Below are 25827 nucleotides of genomic sequence, written 5' to 3'. Positions count from 1 at the left end.
TATTTTGTTTCTCTCAGGCTTACGCAAATATTCACAATCAAAACCAGGTACCAAAGTTGGAAACCAACCTCATTGTATTTATATTCTTCCTATACTGATTGTTTTTGAGTCTTACATCCAATTAGCAGAAAGCATATGGTGCTGTGGCTTGTTATTTTGGTATTGTTTTACTAAGAGAGCAGTAAGCATCAACTCTCTCATAATATCTTCCACAAAAATGTAGAGAATGTTTACAATAATGACATAGATATGTCTGTTAGAGATTCTGCAGTACAAATGAGAGTAATCTCCACAAAAAGTATTTTTCTCTGTAGCTCATTAGGAAAGTGTCCTGTTGAGGCAAACATGATCACTGATGAGTAGGAGAAGAAGCACAAAACAGGCAGGAGCCACTTAAGAGTCATTTCTCAAAAGTCCAGGTTCTCAACAGGACTAAAAATAGCCTTTCCTAAGTTGAAGAAGTGTTATCAACATTGTCTCTGTCATTTATGTTCTGGTCCATTGCATCCTCTTTAAAAGTAATGAAGTTATGAAGTTGCTTAGATGGAGAGAATCTTTTGATTGGTGTATAAGCATTATACATGGATAGGTTAATGACTATGAAACTCCCAGCTGGAAGTTTCTAACACTAACTTACAGTTTCCATCAGAGATCAAAGTAATTTACTAACATAAATTATTTATACACAGGGCTGAAAGAAATTAATAATAACAATAAGGCATCTCCATGGGCTAATCACCATACCAGCAGCACTCATCTGTACCGTGTAGCCCTGCAGGAGTTTGTAATTATCTCCTGCAAACCACACCTCTAGTGATTGGGGTTTTTAGCTTCATTGCAGTGCTGCCACTTCCAGTGCTTTGCCTGACAAATACTTCTTGAATTGTTAAGAAAAAAGAGTTGCAGTCATGCAAAGAGAAAAGGTTACAAGTACAAGAAGTTGTAGAAATGCAGTTGATAAAGATTTTCATACCAACAAAAGAAGTGCTAAACCTGATTCTGGAGGCATTTAATGAGGTGCCTACGTTTTTACTTCAGGTTATTCACTGGAATTAGCCCATCATCTGCTGCCATTTCCCATGGCTTCCTGGTGATCTATGGAAAACTGGCTGTTTGCGTGATGCTGCCTTCCTTGTGTTTCCTGCAGCTAAAATTACATTAAAAGAGGCTAAAAAAGCAGTAAACGCCCTCTTAAAATTACTCTTCTGTATAGACAATTACAGTACTTGCACAGAAGCATAACATGATTACAAACAGAAATGCTGGTGAGAGGTGATGGTCTCCGTGGCAATAGCTGTTGAGTGTACAGTACTTCCTTCAGCTACTGCTGATGCACTCAGATCAGAAGCAACAATCCTAACAATATTTTTTGTTTTCTAAACACACTCTTGTCTCAACACGAGATTAAAAAAAAAGACCACCAAACAAAAAAAAAACAAAAAAACAAAACAAAAAAAAAAAAACCCAAAAAAAAACCCCTAAAAATTGAAACAAACAAAAGCTAAAAAAGCCCTTACAAATATCCACTGAAAGGAACAATTAGAAGCATGGTATTGATTTAAAAAGGGACAAAAGTTCCTATGCTGCTACAACTAAAGCTCTGCCTAATGAATCTGGAGGTGAGGCAGAGCCCTTGAATATTGGGTGATACATAGATACAGAGATCTCTAAGGTGGAGGGACTAAAATAAGCTTTCATATATACCTCATTTCAGTCTTTTGAGAGCCCCATGAATCCACAGGCAAATTTAAGCCAACTCTACAATGTAATAGAGCAGTGACTGTGGAGAACACCAGGTGGCTGGGTGTCCTGTGATCATGATAACAGAAATCAATAAGAAATTGATTTCTTTTGTTCTGAACAACCTGCAAGTGATAGATCAACTTCACTGTTACCCTATCCAATATGGACTTGCAAAACCAAATGTCAGGTGAACAGGAGCATGTTTTGCTGTCGCTGTGCCATTCAAAGCTCAGCTAAAGCCAGGCATGAGCTATGCAGATTGCATGGCTGAAATCTGTATTTTCATTATCTGAATCTGTGCTGGGATTTAGGACAGGATATGCAGTCAGGCAGGAATAGTAAATTTTTTCATGCCAATGCAGTCCATGTTCTGAAAGACATCTAGGGTTGTTCTAGATATGAGTAATTTTTTTTTATATTTTGACAGTCCTTTTGAACAAGGTGATAGTGTCATTCTAGCCCTTCTGGGTCAGATAGAGGTCTCTTCCCCAACTATTCACTTTGCAACCTGAAGAGTCCTAATCTGCTTACATGTTCCTTCTGCAGAAACTGTGTCATATCCTTGCCTATTCCTGCTGCTTTCCTTGGAATCTGTCCCAATTCTACCATATCCTTTTGAGGTGAGGAGGACACCATGAGTTTTCAAGATACTGGCACAAGTGCATCCTGACAGCATTATTTTTATACAGTACAGATTTAACGTCACGGGCTATTTGTTTGTTCTGTCTAAGCATTTCTTAACTACATGTAACTATGCTTGTTCTGTATGTTTCCTGACCACTGGTGGTTGCTGAGATGATGTCTGGCAGGGAACTGCCTATTACTATACCTGGATTTCAGTCCCAGCTTGAAATAATCAGTTTAGAATCTGTCACATTATAGGTTAAGTCCTTTGCACATGGACTGTCTATTCTGTAGGAAATATCCACTGCATCCATGAGCATGTGAGCAAGTTGCTCTCAGTTGTGTCTAAGAAAACACTGGAAGCAAAAAGATATGATCATAAAAATGTACTTTATACTCTACTATCAGAATAAATTGTGGAAGTAGACATATGCCATAAGAACTAATGCCTTTGAAAGAGAAGCATGGATGTCTGAAATTTTTTATTGGTCTACTTGGTGTAAGCTCATCCTTCTTGTCTCAAAAACATCCTTGTTAGCCCCCATAGAGATACCATGGGCCTTGAAGGAAAGGAGGGAAGCAGCTCGGATCATCCAACTCATCATTTATAAGCAATATCCTCCCTCTCTCATCTGCAAGTTCCTATCTCTTATTCATCCTTTTAAAACAAAGTTCCTCTAATTCTGAACATCATTCAGCTTTTTCCTCTTTGCCAGAACTGTTAGGAAAATATTAAGTGATGAATTGCAAAAGGCTGCATTTGGCAGGATCTCATATGATGGGCTTGAAGGCAAAACCAAATCCTTCCAGCTATTCCTTATGTGAGGAGAGATGTACTGTGTCCTTTCATGGTCTCTATCTGCCTGGCTTTTTTCTCTTCCAACAGACAGGATACAAGTCTTTTTTTATACTGCATATTTTGTATTTTGTGGATTTTTTCATACTTTCTGCTTTTGTGGCAAAGTGTGACGAGAAAGATCCATATTGCTGTTTCACGGCAAACAGCCTAGTAGCTGTGTGTGTATGTTTCTTAACAGATTTCCACTGAAATGCAGCCTGGAGAAAACAAAAAAAAAAATCTGGCTTTGTTTAAAGAGCAAATAATATTTGTGGGACCCCTATTGTCAGGGGTGAAATTGTGAAAAGTATCACTTACTTTCTGGCCAGCACATATCTTGTCATTTGGTTGTATACAGGATAGTTGCTGCAACAGACTTGAGGTTATCAAGGATTTAATCTGGACAATTTGTGGTAGTTTTCTCAATATTCTTCATTTGAAGGTTTTCTTTAGCAGTACAAGCCGGAGATGTAATCCTGCTCATTATCTGCGGGGCTTTCAAAACTGCATTTTTCAAAAGGTAAAAAAAATCATTAAAGTAAAACATCATGTCTTGTTTGCCTTCACAGCAAGAGAAGCTGGGTGATATCTGCTTCTCCCTCCGTTATGTGCCTACTGCTGGCAAGCTGACTGTCGTCATTCTGGAGGCAAAGAACCTGAAGAAGATGGATGTCGGTGGGCTATCAGGTATGTGTGTGAAAATCTTCTTGAAGATTTTGCAGGTTTGTAAAGGCAGAAAATCAACTCGTTTTCTGTTGAATGTCTACTTTGCTGAGAAGGTAAGGGCTGTAGCTCCCTGTCTGAAAGATGTGGTTTTATGTTTTCTTGAAAGTTAGGGCATGACTGAGTATATCAGAACTAATTCTAGCTTTAAAAAAAAAAAATCACAAGCCATTGCATTCCACTCCAAGACAAGGTCTGAAGTGTTACACGATTAGATGACAGTGCAAGGTCTCTGTGCTTTCCTTCTCTCCTGTTGCCTAGAGATAAATACAGACTATTCAGGCAGAGAAAAAAAATCTAACTACAATTTCTATTGTCTGTTTAATCTCACAAAATGTGAGCATTTCACTGCATTGTTGCAGATAATAGGTAATAGAGGAACTCGCCACAGGTTGCCATGCTGCCTGCTGTTTGAGGTGCTAGGAAGATTGTTTCTGCATTTGAAGGGCTCAGGTGTGATTGCTTGCACGTGCAGAGTTAGAGGTGCTCTGCATTTGTGTGCACAGCAGAAATCAAAATGACAGTCTTGTGTGCGTGGTAGGCAGTGAGGCTGATACATCCAAGGTGCTCAGTGCCTGCCAACAGCCCTGGCAGCCTTTCCATGGGCTGGGGCTGTGCACTCTGTGGGTGACAGGGTGTGTGCCACCTCTGAGGGAGGCACCTGGGCTGTGTCGCAGCAACCTGGTGCAGCTCCCTGTGGGTTTCCGTTCTCTGCCGCATCTGGAATTTGGACACAAATTACTGTATAAATTGCCAATTAGTTGAGACCAAATTAAATAACAAGATGCTTTATTAGGTGAGGTCTTTTCAGGAGAATTTTGGTTTTTATGCCTTCTGTTTAGAAGAAACAGTTGCTACCCACCATTGAGAATGAGGCTATTTCCAGCACAGTTCTAGGACTGAAAACTTTACAGCTGCCACTAACACATAGATGATGTAATTTCTCAATTTGATTTAGTAAGTGACAAGAAAAAAAGTGTTTTGCTCTTACTTTTTTATAACCTTAGTACAAGGTAATAGCTGTATGCAAAATAAACAGAAATGGGAACTTACTAAAAGCAGCTGTGAAGGTTTTTATTTACCACTCTTGATGAATAACTGGAGGACCTTGCCATAGTGTGGGGAAACTAAGTCTTGTATCAAAAACCAGTTAATTTTTGGTTTTTGTTTTACTTGCATCTGAAGTCATCCTGTGCACAGCAACAGACATAAATGTGAAGGACATACAAGTGTTGTTGCAGTCATTACTCAATAAAGTCTGGCCTTTTCTTGTGCACAATGGACACTCGATTAAGGCACACCACTAATAGTTTCCCTAACACTCATAATGAACAAATTGCAAATTAATGTTCATAAGCACATTTACTCCTAATGGTTTCCTAATGAAAGATTAGATTCTCATAATGACAAAGCGTGGGGATTTTTGACTGAAGGTTAGCTCTGACAGCCAGAGCATCCATATCCTTTTCCAAACTTTGTGAGAAACGTGATTGATAATGGGTACTCAGCTTATAAGAAGCCAAAGAGAGGGGCAGGGGAAGCACTAATGAACTGAAGAGCAACAAACTTCAGATGGAAAATACAGGACATTGTGTTGGAAATAGCTATGAGGACATGAATGGACTTAATCTCCTCTATGTTCTGAGGCACATAGGACATTTAAATTTCTAGGGCAAGAGAGGTTTTGTTCTCTGTTTTTAGGGCTATGCCAAACCTGAAACATCATGTTCTCTTGGAGACAAACAAACCCAATGGGATACCATAGTTGTAGCAGGAATTCAAAAGTCACTGCAGTGGTAAGTGGCAGTTAGTATGGTATTCCTGGGGTGGTAATTATAGATTAAATAATGTTGGTTTAAAGTAGATCCAGTATCTTTCATTAGGGAATTTATCTTTGGAATAAATTATGCAGGAACAATTTTGGAAATCAAGCTGAGATTCTGTTGTCATTATTCACACTAAATATTACCTACTCTCTAAGTGCTAATGAAGGTGACAGGATTTTATCTTGATTGGCAAATATTTCTCCCTAGTTTTGTTACTTTCTGTAGATACTAAAATGTCTTTTCATATTATAAAAATGAAAATTTAGCATGACAGTGAAGGTGGGAAAGGTTAACAATCAAATGTGAACTCAAACTGAGTGTTACCTATATATTCAACAGCACCATTAACAAGAGGTGAAAATGCTAGCTGACACAGATGGGGGAAACAAATCTTAGCAATTTGTCAGAAATAGGCAAAAAATACCTTTTGTTGTTGTTGTTTTGAATTTGGGATATATATTTTAGTTATTCTTTCCTATTTTTGAGAAGATGCTGGAAAAGCAGAATGCAGAAAAAAACAGAAAAAATTCTGTTTTTCTCTTGCACCCATCCTTTATGTCTCTGTGAAGTTTACCTGCCTCACAGAGAGAAGGAGCAAGGCCCTGGCCTCCTGCAGAGGGAGCACTGACAAGCATTCACAGCACAGTGGTGGGCAGCTTTGTGGCTTCCTTCTGGCTGCTTCTCTCCACATCTCAAGTATTACTGCTGCTACAGCAGTAAATATCTGCTATACCTTTGCACCTCAACAATGTTTCAGGTTTCAGCATTTACATTATCTTTAGCCCCAATAAAAAGAACCAGTCACTGTGGCTCAGTAGTCATCTGAACTTCTACCACTCTACATAAATTTATTAAATCCATAATTGTGGTCAATTTGGCTTAAAAACATGCTTGATTTTATTTTATTATGTATATTTATGTTATACAGATAGAGAGAGCCTGGTTACAAAAGTACCCAAAGCAAGAGAGATTGAAGTATATTGAGAGTATTACCTTTCCTAGCATTTTTACAGGGCCTCAGCTGGTAAACCTTAATCCTCCTAGTCAGCATCTATATCATACTTAATGGTTACTACAGCTGCTTTTATAAAAAAAAAAAAAAACCTTTATAAAAGCATTTATCACCAGCATTTTTCATAGATTTCATTAGCAGTCAAAAGCCAAGCATAAATTACTTTGGAAACAGAAAATAAAAGACAACAAACTAATCATCAAATTCATTAGACTTACTGTAGCAAAACCATATCACCCATCTGAGTAATAAACTCCCAGGTCTTAAACCTAATTTCAACATCAGGCTGTGACTAGAGCAAACCTTGGCTCCAACAATGGAACTATTTAGCCTGAGCTCATCAAGTCACTACAACAAGTGGAAATTATTACTTCTGGTGAGCAAGGGCCTCTGGCAAGCTATTATGCATATTCTAAAATGGCATTGTAATTATTTAAATTATATTGAAATGCATTGCTAATGAATCTGACATCTGGAAGGTGATATGTAGGAATTAAGGATACAAAGCAATTATTTCTTTTATCTGAACTTGGTGGTCTTGGGTGGCTTTATAAGCATACTTCACCTAAAATGTCTATGAGACTTAGAAGCTTAGGTCTTACAGGAAACCTAGACTCCCAAGTTAGTCCATTGCTTTTGTTTTGTTTCAATTTCATTTAGGTGATTTGCAGAATTGGAAGACTTCAAAACCAGTTTGTGGTTTAATCTCTCCAAACAGTCCTTAGATACATATTCCAACTAAATTCCTTGACAAGGGCATAATGCAGCTCACCAGTGCCATTCAGTTCACAATGGTTGTCTGTTAGTTATGGTACTTCATTAGGTTTATGATCCCTTCTGCTTCAGAAAAGGACAGGAATTATCTGCAGCTCCCCTACGAGATATTCATCTAAATCAAAGTAATACTGATTTCAGATACAGATTTTAAAAAGTATGAAACTTTATTCTAAATTCATTTTAATCTTATTTGTAGTTGTAATTTTAACTTAATTTTTAAAGTGAAATTGATTGTGTAACCCTCAGTGCACTTGAGTAGTAGCTAAATGTGGTCTGTGGGATAAAGGTGCTGCTTCTTTTTACTACATGGGAAAATATGAAACACATACACATGTTTTTACAAGCAGTTCTATAGTTTCCATCTATTTAGCCATACCCTCCATTTGCATTCAGTTTTGTTCCTAACATAAAATAAAAACTTTCATTTCAACTTCCGTCAGCTTTCCCTGCTTTGACTGTGCCAATCGTTGAAGTAAATTACCTGAATACCTTGAAAAGCATCTTTCCCTCTAAACCTTTCAGGAGTGGCTGGGGCTGGCTCTTAAACAGAGTGTTGTTATAAGGTGTTTGGCCACTCAGGCCCTTCAGCTTAGGTGCCTTATTTTGGTTTTAATTTGGGTTTTTTAAGAACTTCAGTGGCTCTGTACGTTATGGTGAAATACTGGTTTGTATCCAGAAGTCAGCCTTTAGTAAGTGTAAGCGTTAATGCATCTTGTCATCTTTTCAGGATTAATTTCAGTATGGTTTATTCCTTCTAAAAATCTTTGAACGGTAATGTGACTTTGTTCTTTTTGTATTATTTTAGTATGCTTAGCTTTTAGTGAGTATATTTACCAGGAATGTATCCTAAAAGCAAGCAATACACCCTTCCCTTATGTCCTCAGCACTGCTGCCTCTCACCACTCCCCAGCTTCAGTGGGGAGTAGATGCCCTAGCTGGCATGGGCTCAGATATTGAGTTTGGGAATTGTTGCCAAGTAACAGATACTGTAGCAGACCCTAAATTGCACTGTTTAGTGCAAATTAATGCTTAGAAAGAACTGCAAGGAGAATAGGATTGTCATTGGATCCATGTGCTCTTCCTTCTGCAGAAAGCTGCAGATAGAGTTGTGAAAAGAAAGCAGCCCATAATCGTGCCCATTATGTGTGGAAGCTAATCTCAGCATTTATGAGTTATAAATAGAAAATACACAGCACCCCTTTGTGTCTGCCAAGTAAATACTCTGAACAATCTCTGGGGACCAAATGGTTCCCTAGCAGGAATACAGCTAGTTTTCTACAATTCAAAAGATTGCATTCACATTCAAGAGGCTTGGTTCAATGTCTTAGTTAAAAGAATTGAGAAATTAAAAATTATTTAGAGACCAGCTCTTTGAAGACCAAGTGGATGCTCATTATGCAGTCAGGGCATTCACTTTAATAACTTCATGAAAACATAAGAAACCTTAAAAGCTGGCTAACATGAGTGCAATATTGTGGGAAAAGAAATACACCCTTAATGTCATGGTCTTGCTATAAGCCCTATTGTAAGCATAACTCAGCAAGTATTAAGGGAAGAGAAAACAGCCTTATTAAAAGGTGAAAGTAAAAATAAACAAACCAGCACCACAGCTGTGTTTTCAACTAGCCTAATCCTAAGGAATCCAGCAGGGATCAGTACCAACAAATACATGTAAGTTCTCTGCTTAGTGTGGAGGATTTCTCCATCATCTAACACGTCAGTCTCTCTACTACACCAGCAGAACTTCCAGCAGCAGGTGCTGCAGCCACGCTCTCACAGCACCGTCTCTCACGCTCGCAAAGCGGTCGCACAGCATTGCACTAAATCCATTGTGGGCTCCTACAGTGCTGATGGCGTCAGTCACCAAATCTCCAGCACATCAAAACCTTTCTCTCCTGACTGAAAGAACATTCTTGTTGGTGGCATCTTCCATAACACTGGGCAGTAGGTGGACAGTTGCCTGAAGTGGTCCTTCCTCAATACTTAAGGTATTAGGGAGTTATTTCGTTTAATCCCATCTCATCAAGCCTTTGACATCAAGCCATCTTCTTCCCCAATTTAAAAGCTGAAGAAGGAAGTGCCAAAATCAACATATGTTCCAGAGTACAATGTATTCATCATGGAAACTATGCTAAAGGATACACAGACTCTCATATTTCAGGGCATTTTGGAAAGTCTTAAGAGGAAATTGTCAGGTAACTGACCATTTTATAGTGAGTCCACAATTTCCACTGCATCATATGCTACAACTATTGCACCCAAGAATAAATTGTATTAAATGAACAGTCAAATTTGTTGATTCATACAAAGAAGCAGAGTCAAATTGTTCTGCTCTTTTTTTTACTATGAGGAAAATGAGGAAAACAAGAGCATTCTTTCTGATGGTCAGAGAGTTGTACTAAACCTGTGGGCGTTGCTGTAAGATACCTTAGGGCAATCACTGTGCTGAAAAAGTGCCTTGGCTCAATAGCTGTATGAATAGCTTCTTGATTTGAGAAAGGTAAGGTTATTTCATGCAGACACTGACCAAAGGTACAGGTGGTCAGCACCCAGCTGGCTGGACTCTGCCAGTCAATAGTCATAATTTTCTGGCATTTCTATTGATTTCCTCCTACTTCCCTTCCCCAAAACAAAGAATATGAAGACTTCTTTTCTTTTATTTCAAAAGCCACAACTAAACAAGGCATTTTGTGTTGGTATTCCTGTTTTTTCCTGATTAAATTATAGTAAGTTTTTATTTGGTTGTGCAGTCCCAAAGCAAGTGTAAAGATGTGTGTGTTAATAGTCTCATTTTCATATAAGTAATTAATGCTTTAGGTCTTCAAGTTCCTCAAGTATTTCATAGCAATGTGAGTGGCTGTAAAATGGATGTAGAAATACTGTAGATAGATTCTAGAATCCTCAGGGAAATTAGTCAGTTCTATTACAAGTAAATTTAATTTCTTTTTACTCTGAAATTGCAGCCTACTTTTTTTTTAATGGGCTTTAAGAAAAAAATAGAAACTAAAAAAGGAAAATATCTTTTTCATCTTTATAAATACATTTTAGATAAGTGCAGAGAAAGCAAGGAAGGTATAAATGAGGCTATTTCCTTTTCACAACAGTGTAAAGTCATAAAGGTTTTTAAGACAGCACGATGAGTGTTTTGTTAGCACTATTGATGCAATTGAGATTTGCTGAAGTTTGTGGCACTGTCTGAAGAACTAGGAACAGTTTTAAAGTTTTTACATTAGTTTAAGTCCCACATGCATCTTTTGTTTGTTTAATCCTATGTGGGTAGAAAAATGATTAGTTTTGCAGTTGCTTGTTATAGACCTCCTGCTTCTGTTTCCAGTGTGTAACTCCTTTAGTGCACATGTCAGTGGAAAGAAACATTTCACAAGTTAGACCCTTGATCCCAGATTATTCCTGAAAGGAGCAGGGGTTGTGTACTAAGAAGGTAACTGCACACTTCCCCTGGTACACTGCTGAAAATGTCTGTGACAGTGGAGAATGCATGTGCTTCAGCATAAGAAGAGAGAAGAAAACAGGTGTTTGTAGATCTTGGTGGAAATCATTACTTTACATAAATCCTTTATGGGTCATAGCTGTTCAAATCTGTTTGCACATTTGGCACATGAAGCTCTCCAATGGCAGCTGCAAGATGCTATTTGGCAAAATGAAAAAGAAGCTTTCCCCTTGCCAGTTCCAAAGTTTATTTTCCAAAACCTAACTAAAGGTCAAAGTCAAGTTCTGCCCTCTCTTCTATTGATGCAGTTCCCCAAAAAGATCCCATTACCCCTCTTGAGGTAACAGAAGAGGTGTAAAATCTTGTTGCTGAGATTGGGATGCCACGATTCAGTTTTTCTCATTGTGCCTTTTGTCTCTCTGAGCAGAGTGATATGAATCTCAATGGGGTTCTCTTTCCAAATACTCCATTCCTCACTCTCACTTCCATGATGCTATCAATGAGGTAGGAAGGCCAGCATTTGAGCCCTTCCAGCACAGGTCATGCTGCTTTAGAGCCATTTGGCTCTATTTGAGACAGTCGTGGGCTGGGGGGGCTGTTTGATTAACTGGAGATCACCTGCCAAAAAGGTGAAAAAGCAAAGCCCAGAAATGTCACTTTTCCTCAGTAAAGAAGGAATTACGTGGATGGAAGTGAAAATTATCTGGGTTTTATTCCTGGCTATTGGGGTTTTTTTGTCTATTTGTTTATTAGCTGTGGAAGTCAACACAGTCTTCATATGCATTGTCTTTATCATGATTAACATGTATGTGTCACTTGTGTGAAATATACAGGTGAGTTGAAGGGGAAGGTAAGGCTGGGCATGAATGAGGAACCTACACAAGTAAGCCCTTTATTTAGATACTGATTGAAGACAGCTAAGGTGCTAAACAATTACTTTACAAAGCTGAAGAGAGGAATCTGGTGGGGTTTTTTAAACTTCCTTAACTGTGTGATTAGTTTTGAAGCCAAAACTGGGTTTTCTTCCTCTGTTATACCAGCCCTGTTGACAAGATGGAGCTGGCTGTGTTTCTCTCAGCTCATGCACCTATCACCAATATAATAAAATAGTAAAACTAGTAATATGGAGGGAACAACTCCTGACATTTTGTGGTTATTAGTGCAGTGATTCTAGTCCTCTCATGTTTATGAAGTTATCTTTTTTCTGTCTTCTTGATGAATATGCTATTGCTCATTTCCCACATGAATGCCTTTCAATTCTGCTCAGCTGTCTTCAAGTTTACAAATAGCAACATTTTTTACTCTATTTAAATCAAAGTAATTTCTGTGCAGGGGCTTCTTGCTGCATCCCATTAAATCAGATGTTAATGAAAAAATTACTCAATAGTAAAATATATAATTCTAGTTAAGGAAAGACAAAAACAAAGATGAGATAACATCTGTCCAGCATATGTACTGACAGACAAAACCTTGTTTATTTGACTGCAATCTTCAAATGTTATGTAATACTATTGACCAATGTGGAATGGATAATATATAGAAATTTTCTTACCAAATATGCCTAAAAAAAAATCTGTCATAAAAAAATCCCATCCACCGCAAAGGTCCTCTGTTTTCTACCTGTTTTGTGAAAGCAGAACACAGAATTTTTAAGATCTGATTTTGTGAATTTCATCACAATGTGAGCTCTCATGTCTGAGTTTGTCATAAATCAAAGAAAGATAGAGATATTCATTGTAAAGCTATGCATTATCCAATAAAAGCTATGCATGCTCTTACAGTAGGCAGAGCTGAAATTTAATTCCTATAAGTATGTCCTATAAGACCTATAAGTATGAGCATGTTGGGATCCAAATGTAATCTCTGCAGCATCTTTGTAGGAACATCTTCAAGTCAGAGGAGAAAGGGGTTCTGTTTAATCCCAGCTATCAAGCCCAATTCATGGGCTCTCCTTCTCTAGATTCCCAGTGGTATCACAGAACACTTTACATCTACAGGTCTGCAGGTTAAATCATTATCATATTCACTTCACCTTTCCAGTGAAGTGAATATGATAATGTCCTGATTGAGCCCTAGTGAGAAAAAAGCATTTTAAATTCTTTTTGAACCTCTTCAGAAGTCTTTGCAGCACGCCTGGCTCTGGGGCCAGTCTCATTCCAGCGCTGTTGTGGGGGGATGCATTCCTGCAGTAAGTCCCAGGAAGCAGAGTTGAAGTACTCAGCTGTATCCCTTGCTTCCCATCAGCAAACCATCACATGCTTATCAACATCTGAGGGATGCTAAAAGTAGCGATTGTGAGAGCTCGCAACAAAATGGGTCTTTTGAGTTCAGAAGCCCTGACTATGTGGGATGTGAAGAAATGCTTATGTAAGGATGTGACAGCATCAGCAAGTCTTGTGCTGCAAATTGTTTCAGCTAGTTGGAAGCTAAGTTAATTCAGGCTGCTCCCTTGTGGATAAAAAAATAATGGGGCAAAATATTTAATTTCAAACAAGTGCACATTATTCTAGAAATAAGGTGTTTAGGATCTGGGTCTGGAAAGCTGTGGGAGCAAAGGTGTTTCTGAGAGAGGTTTCACTGGGGCTTAGCAAACTTAAAGGGTTTTGGACCAAGCTGCTTCTTGAATGGTGGTGGAAATCAGGGACTGGCTCAGCTGTTCCTGGAGATTATTTGCATTGCCCCACTGCTGAGAAACACCTACTTCAGGAAGTTACTGTCTGGATTCTGGTCAGGAAACCAGCACTTGATAAGAATAATCTTTTCATCAGATGCTCTGCTCAGTTTTTGTGTCTGGTTGTCCCTGTGGCACAGCAGGTGAGTGATTTCCTACATTGATTGAGTTCTTTGACATGAATTAGTCAAGAAATAGACTTAAGTATGAGATAGATGTTGCTTTTGTCTAATCTGGGGATTGACTGCATTTCTTTAATCAAGGTTTAGTTCTTCACACAACAAAATGAAGTAGTATAAGAGAATCCACAACAATGCATTGACAGTCATTTGTTTATAAATGAAATTGGTCAGACAAGCACATCTTTCACATATACCAGTGCACACTTTCCTTTGTGTAACTAATACATCTGTGATATAATTAAGTACCCATTTTTGTAGAGCCTAGGTATTATGGTCCTCATCTTCAGGTTCCATGAGGTAGCAGAGGATATGACTGGATTGCTTTTCAGCCTTGAGGGAAGTTTTGCACTTGTGGAATATTCTATTACATTAAGAGCTGGCAAAAGCCCAAGGCCAGCAGTAGTCCTCTGGTAATTTCAAATACAGTGATCAATGGAATTATAAAGCATGATTTCCATTAATTTCAGAGTGTGACTGGGTATTCTGATGTCTAATAAAATATGTGCTTCACCTGAAACTTTTTTCCACAGTTTGAACATCCATAGTATCTCTTTCTCATGTCTATTTTCTGGTGTGTAATAAGAGGTGAGACCATCGTGGAGCTTTCACCTCATACAGAGATTCTTAGTAGGCTTTCTGTATTCCATCTGGCTGCCTGCTTTCAGAAAACTTACAGGAATTTAATGTCTTCAAGAGGCCTGTGATCCTGGTCAATGTGCTAAAAAGGTATGGGAAGGGGGCAGTCACTCACCAGGCTGGTAATTGCACTCAAAGAACACAAAATTATTACCTACACTGTGTTTCCTTGGGAACGAAGGAAAGAAAATGTATTTTATTGCAAATCCAGTGACAAACATGCTTTGATTCATATTTAAATCTATTCTCATTTTCCTGTCATTTGTTGAGGTTTCTTTTTCTTTTTGATCTCTGTATAAAGGAAATGAATTTTTTTTTAATCTAGATAGCTGCTCCAATCATTCCAATAATCTGCATCACTCCATTACTCCCTCACCTGACTCTGAATATCTTGAGCTATACCCTGATTTTAGAAACCAGGTTTTGTCTGTATTGGTTGCCAGCATCTTTCTTCAGCAAAAAGCGTGGTCCCCAAGCATTTTGTTTTTGTGTAAGGTTTGCTTTATGCAGAGCATTGGGAGGATAAGCACTTTGGCTTTTCTTGTTTACATTCTGCTTGCTGTATTTTCTCTTTGTTTACAATTCCAGCACACTTGAATCCTGATAGGTTAAAGGGAAGGAAAGACAGGCATCAGATAGTTGCTGCCTGACCCATCCAGCACACACACCTCTTGCTTTCAGAATAGCCCAGTCATTTTTCACTGGTACATTGAGGTGCATTCAAATCTGCCTTGGCATTTGTCCAGCCCTGCAGAATATCAAGCAGAGAACATCCTGTCTGAGACAACAGATTGTTAGTTCAATTATATTCCTGAAATTGAGTTAAAATTCCGTGAAAGAGGCTTCAAAATTGAAGGACCCTATGGGAATGTTGTGGGGTTTTTGTTCATTTGACTTATAGCAATCAGGCATACTAAATGAGAGGCATTGTATAAGTGCATGTTTTGTGTGTTATTTATGTCTGTTTAAGTTGTATTTGATAGCAAGTAAATTGATAGCACTGCCATCTATAGATAAAACAAAGGTCTTGTGCTAAGCTTGATAAGGAAAGTGGAGGAGCTTGGACTTGTCTAAAATACTGGTAACAAATTTTTATTATAGCCAGAGAGAGGGACTCTGAGCTGCTTCTGAATATGATGAATGACAATTCCTCATTAATAGTGACCAAATTTTATGTTACTGACCAGGGTTTCTGAAGTGTGATACAGTAATTAAATAATCCTTCAGTACCTGTGGGTCAGACTCAGTTACAAGCACTCAGGACCACTGCTAGTCTTACTGGACTGAGTAGTATATTTTTCTAATCAGGATTGTGTCTGGCATATTGAAAAGACTGGTAGCCTTTCTGTAACTCATTTCAGTCAATTTTTTTAGTAAAGGGAAGGTGGTGCAGTTTTTTGGCAGAGATCCAAGCATCCATATGGTACAACAGTGTTCTGTATTAATTCTAGTGTTGTTTCATTGAAAGATAGCGTTCTGGTCAGATGCAAAATGTTCATGCCCAGTTTTGTATTTTTACCCTTGTTTTCCTCTATTGATTTTTATTTATTCTCAGAAGCACAAAGGCCAGCTTCTCCATCTGCCAGTTTTATCTCTCATACACTGAGTGTTTATTTGCCTTCTTGTTTCTCAAATTGCACACGTATCTGAAGAACTGAAAACTGGCCATAACACATGAAGTTAGATTCTGCCATTTCACAACATTTCAATAAGGCAAATTTTCAGATTGCCTGATGGATTTCCATTAGGTGAAGTTTCTGGTTTATTATGTAAAGGGTGATAGAACTCAGCTTTTGGATGTTCTAATGCTTTTTTGTTTAAGCATTTCATGGCTACATAATTAGTGAAGGCTTTGGCTATTTCTGGAGTGCTCTATGTTGACTGGATATTTGGTCTGCTTGTGCATAAATGAATGTCACCTTTTTGCTCCTAGAAAACAAGACACTACCTGTCACTGTCTGTGGGTTTTATTTCTTGTCAACAATTTCTATGTGAATTTTATATGGGGGTAATAAACTAGTTTGAATAGCACATATTCCTAAGTGATCTGCAAACCATAGTAAAGAGAAAAAATGCAGCAATTAGTGTCTCACAGACTAATCAGAAGAAATAAGGCATAGAAGAAACAGTAGATCACTTAATGACTTCGTCATATTTGCATGATAAAGGTACTGGGCAAGATGAGAAAAATCCCTAAATAATGACAGCAAAAAGTATTTGAGAGAAATTGCATGCTAGCTGCCAAGAAGGCAAAAATTTGGGGTTCATAAAAGATGCAAAGAGTTGCCATCACTGCATCACCAAAGACTCAGCACACTAAGACAGTTTAAACAATGTCACATAAAACACAAACCACTGTAGAAAAGCATACACTAAATCCACATACAGCTTGCATTTTCAGCTCCAAAGTCCTCCTTCAGTAGACTGAAGCATTAAAGTTGGTTCAACTGCATATTTACATCAACAGCATATGCTGATATCAGCCCTCCAGTTCTAGTGTTGTAGCCATGAAGCTCAGTAGATAACCTACTAATCAATTAAAGGCAACGAAGGGTAAGGCAGGACTTACCAAAAGAAGCAAAAACTTCAGCTATTATTTTTATTTCAAATAAGGACAATGCATGAATTTAAACTCTGGTGGGTGACAGGACTTCAGCTTAGATATGTATTTTTGAAAATCCCATCATACTTGGGCTTTTAAAGGCATTTTAAACTATACTTTTATCAACTTCTCCTGGTTCAGTCAGAAAGACCATAATTTCATTAATCAGCAGTTCAGGGCCAAGTTTTAATGAACTGAAAGGCAGAAGGTTGGTGTCTCAGTTATATCTAAACTCTTTTGCACAGCTCTGACAGTGCAAAAAAGCTGCAAATGTTTTTTGCAGTGAATTAGAGGACTTAAAAATCAAAAAATAGTTTCCAATACTCAAGGCTTAATAGGTGTTTTAGGGCTTAAGTTAATACTTACCTGAGTCTCTTGGATATGCAGTTAATAGGAAGATGAGAAGAGGGCATGGGAATGTAACCCTCTGTCAAGTGATTTGAATAACCAAATTTGAAAAGGAACACTCAGTAGAAAAATGTGCATATTGCTCATTCTCTTGAGCCCTTTCATCCAAAAGCTGATTCCAAGGTGTCAATGAACCATATGATAAAAATAATTTAAGGAGACTTGAGACTAGTAAACACACTTCAGTTTCTAAGGTATAACAAAAGGAAAAATTCTTTTTGTCAGAGAAGTACCTCTAGCATTTCTCAGGGAGTCTCTAAAGGTTAGTATTCAAAATGGTTCTGCAAATGCAGTTGCATGAGGCAATGGAGATATGGGTGGCGTGGAGGTGTGACTAATTTAGTTGTAGTTTCTGCTCTGAACCTTTGAAGAAATCTTACTTTCTGGTTCCCACTTTGGAGTATGCTTTGTGGGTGGGCTTTAACTCAGAACTTTCTAACATAAAATGCTTGTATGATCCCAGAGAAGGAAATCTCCTAGATTCAAGACCTTTATGTGCCCTCATCCCCCTAGGTGTTCTAAGCAGTGCTTTGAAAAGTCGAGACATATCCTGCCAGATGCCCTTGTCCCAGGCACCTTCTTATTTCCTTGTGTGTAGATTTGAGGAGAGGGTTTAATTTCCTGGTTACCAGCCAAGACTACCCTGGTAAAATAGGAAATGCTCAGAGAAGGTGGAGTATTAGATTACCTCATATTGAGTAGAAATAGGACTGGGGTTACTGCTTTCTTGGTGCATGTTCTGCTCATGAAAATCTAGTCTTCAGAATGACCTTCTCTTTTTGCAGGGACAGCTACATTTTTTTGCCAAGCAGGCAAAGGCTGTTCTCTGTGCAGAGCTCGGTCACCACCTCTCAGTTTGTCTTTGTGCTAAGGATAAGCTGGGCCAGGGTACATCCCAGAGGGATCTAAAGTGTGCACTTTTCCATATCCCTAAATGTTTAGGGCACCTCCACAGCTTGAGTGAACATATTCTGTGGGAGATGCAGTGGGGTTTCGTTGGACACTTAAGAAAAAGAGTTTCCAGGAAAACTCTTAACAGCTATGTCCTGTCATATGTATATGTAAGGTCTTTTTGCATGTACTCTTTTTGGTAGCCAGAGTTTGCCAACATTGTTCTGAATGCTGCTTTCAGCCTTAAAGTTGACTCTCCACACTAGTACCTTGGGGTTTGGCCATATGTAAAGGTCTTGGGCTAAGTTTGACCTTGGACAGCATTTCTTTCTGCCTTTATTTGCACTCATTTCCAGTGTGGAACAGGACTGCCCCCTGTTGTATAGAGCCAATGTCCAACTAAGAGGGACTTCCTGTATGCTCATGTAGCAGTAATAACAATAGTAGGTCTTGAATTTCCTTATTTTTTTCCTTCTCTTTTCATCTGTGCTCAGATCCCTTTCTTTCCTGAAACTGTTGTATATTATTTGTATCATGGCTCTACTTAAGATCTCCAGTCAGTTTGATCATGCTTATGTCCTGAAAAATTGAATAATAAAAGCCCCATAGCAGAATTTTAAATATTCTTTCTTCGTGCCATCACCTGAGCATGACTCAGGAATATAGTGGGGCAAACAGGAAATGGTGAATACCCCTTATCAAATACATAGAGGCAAGTATTTTCTCAGGGAGGTTAAGTTGCTTACAGTCAGTGCAAGCCTGGAGAACCAGTAGCCAACACAGTTTAAAAACTCACAGCTGAAAATCTGTTCCTCAGGTTTTTATATTCACAGAAATTGAGGTATATGATTCCCCAGTTCAAATTTGAAACAGATTTTTTTTTCAGCTTATCCTTCATACTCAGCCTCACTGAATTAATGGAGGAACATCTGTAGATTTCAAGGAAAATTTTGGTACATCTGTAGCTGAAATTGTCTCAAATTTCCATTGAATCAGATAATTCTTATCAGATATCCTTGAAGATGATAAGAGGATCAATGCTGTCAGCACATTCAAAGCAGCATGAAAATACAATGTGATGAAAAGCAGCTTCATTGTAATGCAAAAAACAGCATCCCAGCCATTCCTATAGTGCATGTGCAAGAGTTTGAGTGATTTGAATGCAGGATTCCTGATACAGTAATTTCTGCCATATATGAGACCCAAAATGATTACCTGTAGAGTAAATGGATCTGCTCATCATGCAGGTCTTTGTAGAGATAATGCATACACCTGTTCAGAAGATGTAATAGTTGTGGTTGAAATACCAGGTCTGAAACACAAGGGTGAATACTCCATGGATGGTTAAGCTTTTAAATCACTTGGAAGCAGCTGATTTTAAGTTGCCATGGCAAAGGATTTTCAGACAATGAGAAGCTTTTACATTAATATCTTTGTAAGCCTTGTTGTGATAGAATTGTCTCTGAAGAGCAGTCTCTTTCTTGCTCCTGCTGACACACACAGTTATAAAATCATCAAGTAATTATATAGAGCTGTAATGACTTTTTGGATTTCTTCTCTATGGGTTTTGCCACTGATTTGTAGATTCCCTTTCTGTTAGATTTTTATGATAGGGAACGGAATTATTTAACATTTTGTTATCAAAAAATGTTGAAGATATCCCTTGTGTTTTCAAAAAATACCAAGGTATGGTCTCAGGGTCTCTCACTGGTCAGAGTGACCCCAAGAAAAGTTGCAAAGTCTCTTTTCCCAGCCCGGCAGTCAAAGAAGGAGTCAGGGCTCTTCATTTCTCAGTCTCAAGGTTGTTCATTGTATCTTATCTATAAAATTCTTTCTCCTGTCCTGCCGAGGTCCACTCAGCAAGACAGTCCAGGCACTCTCCCTGCCTCCCGGGCGGTGTTATCTTTTTATACTAAAAACTAAAAATTGTACAATATTTACAATTACTTTCCAATACCTGACACCTATGTTAGACAGTGAGCTTCTACTCTAAACCAATCTAAAAGTGCCAACATCACAGCAGAAGATGGAGGCTAGGAAGAAGAAGGAGAAAGGCTGGTCACACCCCAATTCCTCCATCTTTCCCCCTGAACCCCCATTCTAAAAACCCCAAAAATTCTATTTTTCACCCCATGATAAATTCACTATCATTCTACTTAAACTTTCGTGGCTTGTAATTCTTCATACAAGGTTGGTAATTGTTTTTTCCAAGGGCTAAATCAAAGGCACAGCGGTCTTGGGCTCTGTGACAAGGTCTCTGAGCCCCCTGACAGGGTCTTGAGTCCTCCAGGGCAGCCAGAGGAATTTCCTGGGTTCCCAAAGTATGGAAATGACAATTATTTTCCATTGTGTTAGTCTATTAATTTTGAACAACAACTGAATAAAACCACTTTTCTTTGACAACTTGGTTAGTTTGGGCTTTTTTTAAGATTAAGATTTAATGGGCTTCAGGACATAAAGTGAGATGTATTTGTTCTGACACACTTTTAATTAAGGTTCTTATCAAATTCTTTTTATTTTAATCATTATTTGACCTTGGCCATTTCTTCTTTGGGATTCTGTAGGTCTGAAAAGCTTTCAGATAGGGTTTTAATTGCAGCCCTTCAATATAATTATTAGTTGTGTATTACATGGGAATGAAGCTGGTTCTTTTAAGTTAGCACAGTATAGACACTTCATACTCTCAGCTGCTATGCCAATGCACAGGAATGGGATCCACATCACAATACATTGTCTCCATTCTCTATACTGCAACACAGGCTCTTCACTCAGTTTAGTGGCAGCTGCAGCACACAAGTAATTGGGGCCTGAAAAGTCTCTGTGGCTATCATTAATTTTAGTCTTGGGAGGTACCTAGATTTTAGTCTTAGGAGGCACCTAAATGCCAATAACAGCAAAAAAAAAACCACATTTAAAGACAAACTGATTGATTGGATTGCATAAATAGATTGATCAGATCAATCTCAAATTCATACATTTCTGGACATATATTATTAGTTATGCAGAACATGGAGTCAACTGACATGAGGGTGTAGAAGAGACTCTTTGTATGTCAGTCTAAGTTGTTAGCTGTTAACTCTTTGAAATCAGCCAAAATATTTAAACTGAGTAAAATGAATTATACAGGAAATCTTTAAAGATTGATGATATATTTGAAAGTCTCTTAAATAAAATAGCCCAAAGTTACAAAAAAGGCAAAAATATGTTGGGAGAAGATTTAGTAAAAAGTTGGGGGAGGCGGGGACATGAAATTAAGGATGCTGAGTAGTGGGTGGGGATAAGCTCATTTTATGTAACAAGCTAATTTAAAAAGTGAAATACAGAAATAGCTGGAAAACTGAAAAATAACTGCATTGCAGCTTTCACATGTTCACAGCTCTTCCAAAGAGTTTGAAGTCTATAATTTGAAGCAGCAATGAGGAACTATTCACCTGATATGCGAGCACACCAGGGCTTAAATTCTCCAATCTTTCTCCCATCATGGAACAGAAAATATGCTCACCACACAGCTGAAGAGCTGGTGTCCCCTGCCTGTCTGTTCACATGCTGTGGACAGAAAATGTTTCAGCCATAGAGTGAACGTGTTTGTAGTCTGGCAATAAGAGGAGCTCTGTAAGCCCACAGGAAAGTGAATAACAAGAAGGATGGCACGAGGTGCCTGCAGCCCTTGCCTCCCTTCTCTCCCAGAGGACATGTAGAGAAGACCTTGCAGCCCAGGCTGCCAAGCTGTGGATTTAAGGGAGGGTACAATCCACATGCTCCCCAAACTGCAGAATGGCTTTCTGGCTTGTTTTTATTCTCTGAAGCCACAGTCCTGACTAAAGACCTTGGCTGGTTTGAGCTGGAAGTGTTGGGGTTGCTGTTGACCTGGGGGGCATGCAAGATGGCCATTTATTTTGGGGAGGGAGTCCTTTGCCTTAGCATTAGTGTGGGTTTAAAATAACTATATCATTTTAAGAGTAGGTAGTGTCACGACTTTTTGAAATTGTGTACATTGGGTTTGCATTTTCCAGGAGAAATCAGTTTCAGTCCTTTCTGTTTGCTATAGAAACAGAACAGTAATTTCTGCTGAACTGCTTCTCAGAGGTAGGCAGCTGTGAGTCATCCAGTAGTTCTGAGGGGCATCAGCCAAACATTCCCTTAGTGAAATGACTAGAAAATATTTTTCAAACTTTCCAGTTACCTAAAACATCACTGAGTCATACTAGAGATATCTGAGGAAACTTGCACTGCCAGGATGGTGTTTTGGTCTGTCATGGGTACCTGAGAATACATCACAGAAATAATAGGAACAATATTGTGAAGCTGATGTTTCATTATTTAAATGATTAATCATGCAATATGTATGACTTTTTGGAAAATACATATAGCAGCACAGCTGTTGTAGCAATAATGGAAGGGAGCATAAAAGAGTGATAGCTATGACAGATGAAAATGTGAGCAGAGATGTGGGTTCCAGTTTGTTATGCTCAGTGCTGTGGTCAGTAATCTATAGTTTATAGGTATTTCTGTAAATAAAACCCTGAAAATACTGCTTTTCTATTATCATGCAAATCCCCTGTGTGGGAGCAATCTCTTGCAGGAGTGGTACTGAACAGGTGTCATCCTCTCTCATTCCCACACTGCTCCCAAATAAGAATAATTTGTAGTTCTTATAACCAAGACATCCTGGAGGAAATTAACAAACATTCCCCTTGTACAATATTAAATTAGCATTCTGATCATGTGTGGCCAATCCCAGAAGACATTTGCATCTGTATGAGATCAGTATGCATATACATCAAATTATCAAGTATGGATGCAGAATTTTTTAAGTGACAATCTTTTAGTTTGTCAAGTATTGATGGCATTTAAACTGAACAACTGGAAATCTCTGATTTAGGAGTATTAAAAAAATCAATCCTGTGACTATATTTCCCATCTATTTTGTCTAGTTGCATGTTTTAGGAAACTTGTGCAACCATTTTCGTAATGCTTCTAGTATATTTTTCTCTTTTTCTCCTTTTTATGGCTTCCCCAATAATAATGCCAGTTTATGCACATTTCAATTATTTTGGCTGCATAATTTTTTTATCACTTCATTAATTGTCTTGTGGATAAAAGAAAACAAAATTTTTGCATAACAATACTTTTATTTTGAAGACCTATGTCCACCTTTTATCATGCTACTTTAACATACCCCAGTGTACAGTACCACCACAGAATTAGAACAGTAACAGTAACAAATACCTCTATCATGTTTATTTTGCTTTCATGGCATGTGTGAAAGAAGGGCATCACTTTATCTTATACACTTACGTGACATTCTCGTGGCATACCCAGACAATAGTTTTTAAATTTTGTTTGTATAAAGGGTGTTTAATACCAAAATTCTGAAATAGTGTTTGGCTGTTCTCCTTCTCCAACTGATTCTTATCATCAAAAAGTGAGGTCAGTCTGAAATACAGATATTACATGCCTAACTGAATTAAGCTAAGCATAACTCTGAGAGCCGCTAATAAATGCTTTTGTTGGAGTGCAAAATAAAAGCATTTTGTCTTCTTTATAAGAAACCTAAAACCTGCAATGTGATAGTAGTTGACATTATTCTGACAGTTCAGCCTATGATTCTTCAGTGCAGTGATCATGTTATTGTTTATTTGTGCACAGTAGTCTTGGTCATGGATCAGGTTCCAACTCAGTTCATGATGGGAAGCTAGCAGTGTCATGAATGCTAGCCTCCAGCTGTGAGTAAATGCTGACTTCTGTCTCATGCAAATACTGCTGTACTAGTACAAGTATCCATCAGATGAAAAAAGGCAGTGTGGATTTTTGTGTTTGCTTTTGAACAGTGTTAAAATATATGCAGTCCCTCTCTGGAATGGTATCAGTCTCAAAATGAGCCTGCAAGGAAACTTTTGAACATCAGTTTAAACAGAGCATTTTTCCAGCTAAGCATACACTGCAAAAGAAGAAGCTTGAAAGTTAGGGAAAAACATATTTTCCAATCCTTTATAAGAAAACTTTGAGAGCTTGGTGCCAGTAATTTGAAAAAAAAAAAAAAAAAGAAACAGACAACAGCACAAACAGCACAAAAGAAAAAGGCAAAATCCACAGATCATTAGGTGTAACATGGATCAAGAACATGGCCTGGCCAACTGCTACAATGAACCCTTCTCATTATTTTCTATACATGGCTAAAATTTCCAACAGAAGAGAAAGATGTTCTCTTTAAGAATTATTACAATCTTTACTTAACCTCCATGTATAGAGAATACAAATTTCATATTACTATGTGACCAAGAGAAAGGAGATTAGGAAATAGCTGAAAATTCCCTTTGTTCACACAGCTCTGCTTGTTGTGCCAAGCAGATCCTTGACTGCCCACCTGAGAGGGTAAAATGTGTTAGCAAATGCAAGGCAGCAACCTGGGCCTTTGTAAGGCAGATAGCTGGAGGTAGGACAGGGTCACAGAGTACCAGAACAACTGAGATAAAAACAGCTTTGGATGAATGTGCTCTGCCTCTGAGAGCATTCATGAGCTTTTAGGAGCATTTTAATCATTCTGAAAATACCATCATGCTCTGCTCTCACTTTAAGCATTTTAAATGGTAACAAAAAAGCTCATTTTGCTGTAACACACCTATTGTGGAAGTATAGAAAACAATCTTTTTTTTTTGTTTGTTTTTAAGGACTAGGGTTCTTTTGAATATTTTGATGAAGTTCAATTTCAGCATCCTTAAGTACTTACTTAAGTCTCAAAGATAAATTAAACTATTTTGTAGAACATGTTAATTTAGCATTTTATGGTCACAGTTGTATGATCCTTAGTTCTGAAAAATGACATGCCAAGAAATTACATCAGTATAAAATCCAGCCCGTATACTAGCAGATTCCTTTACAAAAAACAGTGCCATAAAATATTTTCTATTTTTTTCCCAACAGTTAACATAGAGAAATGTGCATTTGCAGTATATCTTACATAGTGCAGGAGATACATATCTGTGGGCTCTATCATTGTGGAAAGCACTGCTGATTTTGGACCTAAGCAGCCTTCTTATGGACTTAAAGCTGTTGCTGTAAGGGCCTGAAAAGTGTGTGTAGCATCTCTCGTGCCTAATATGTATGAGCAGTAGATTGAAAAAAAGAGTTTACAGTCTCAACAGTAAATTCCTTCCCTGGTGCAAGGTAAAGTGGCATTTTTAGATGCTAGAAGGGGACATGGACTATCCTCCTCAAGTGAGAAAGAAGGAGCAAGTATAGAGTAACTCACATATAAATGAGAACAGTACATTCCTAACATGTTTATGTTGATGTTTTGATCTGAACAAGTCAAATTCTCATGAGGGAAAAAACACTTTTCATTTGTCCTTGGTCCTTAAATTGAACTTCAGACTGCAAGATGGAAAAATCATTATTAGGGAATTGGGCTAGGGATGAACATGAACCTGATTTTCTAGTTCAGTG

The 25827-nt window shown here is 38.1% G+C and overlaps 1 protein-coding gene across 5 annotated transcripts in view; it reads left to right on the top strand.

Annotated features, from left to right (window-relative positions):
• The window catches only part of SYT1 (synaptotagmin 1), a 333663-nt gene that overhangs the window by 279312 nt on the left and 28524 nt on the right, over positions 1-25827 (top strand). For all 5 annotated transcript variants that reach the window (XM_077178796.1, XM_054631800.2, XM_054631799.2 and 2 more), the window contains one exon: positions 3775-3892. In XM_077178796.1, the coding sequence (XP_077034911.1) occupies positions 3775-3892 (118 nt within the window). The remainder of the gene's footprint in view (positions 1-3774; positions 3893-25827) is intronic.

This window comes from Agelaius phoeniceus, chromosome 5 (genome assembly GCF_051311805.1).
Source record: "Agelaius phoeniceus isolate bAgePho1 chromosome 5, bAgePho1.hap1, whole genome shotgun sequence".
In the NCBI taxonomy this organism is placed as follows: domain Eukaryota; kingdom Metazoa; phylum Chordata; class Aves; order Passeriformes; family Icteridae; genus Agelaius; species Agelaius phoeniceus.
The sequence above is the reverse complement of the archived record's forward strand: the minus strand, read 5'-3'. Positions and strand labels throughout refer to the sequence as shown.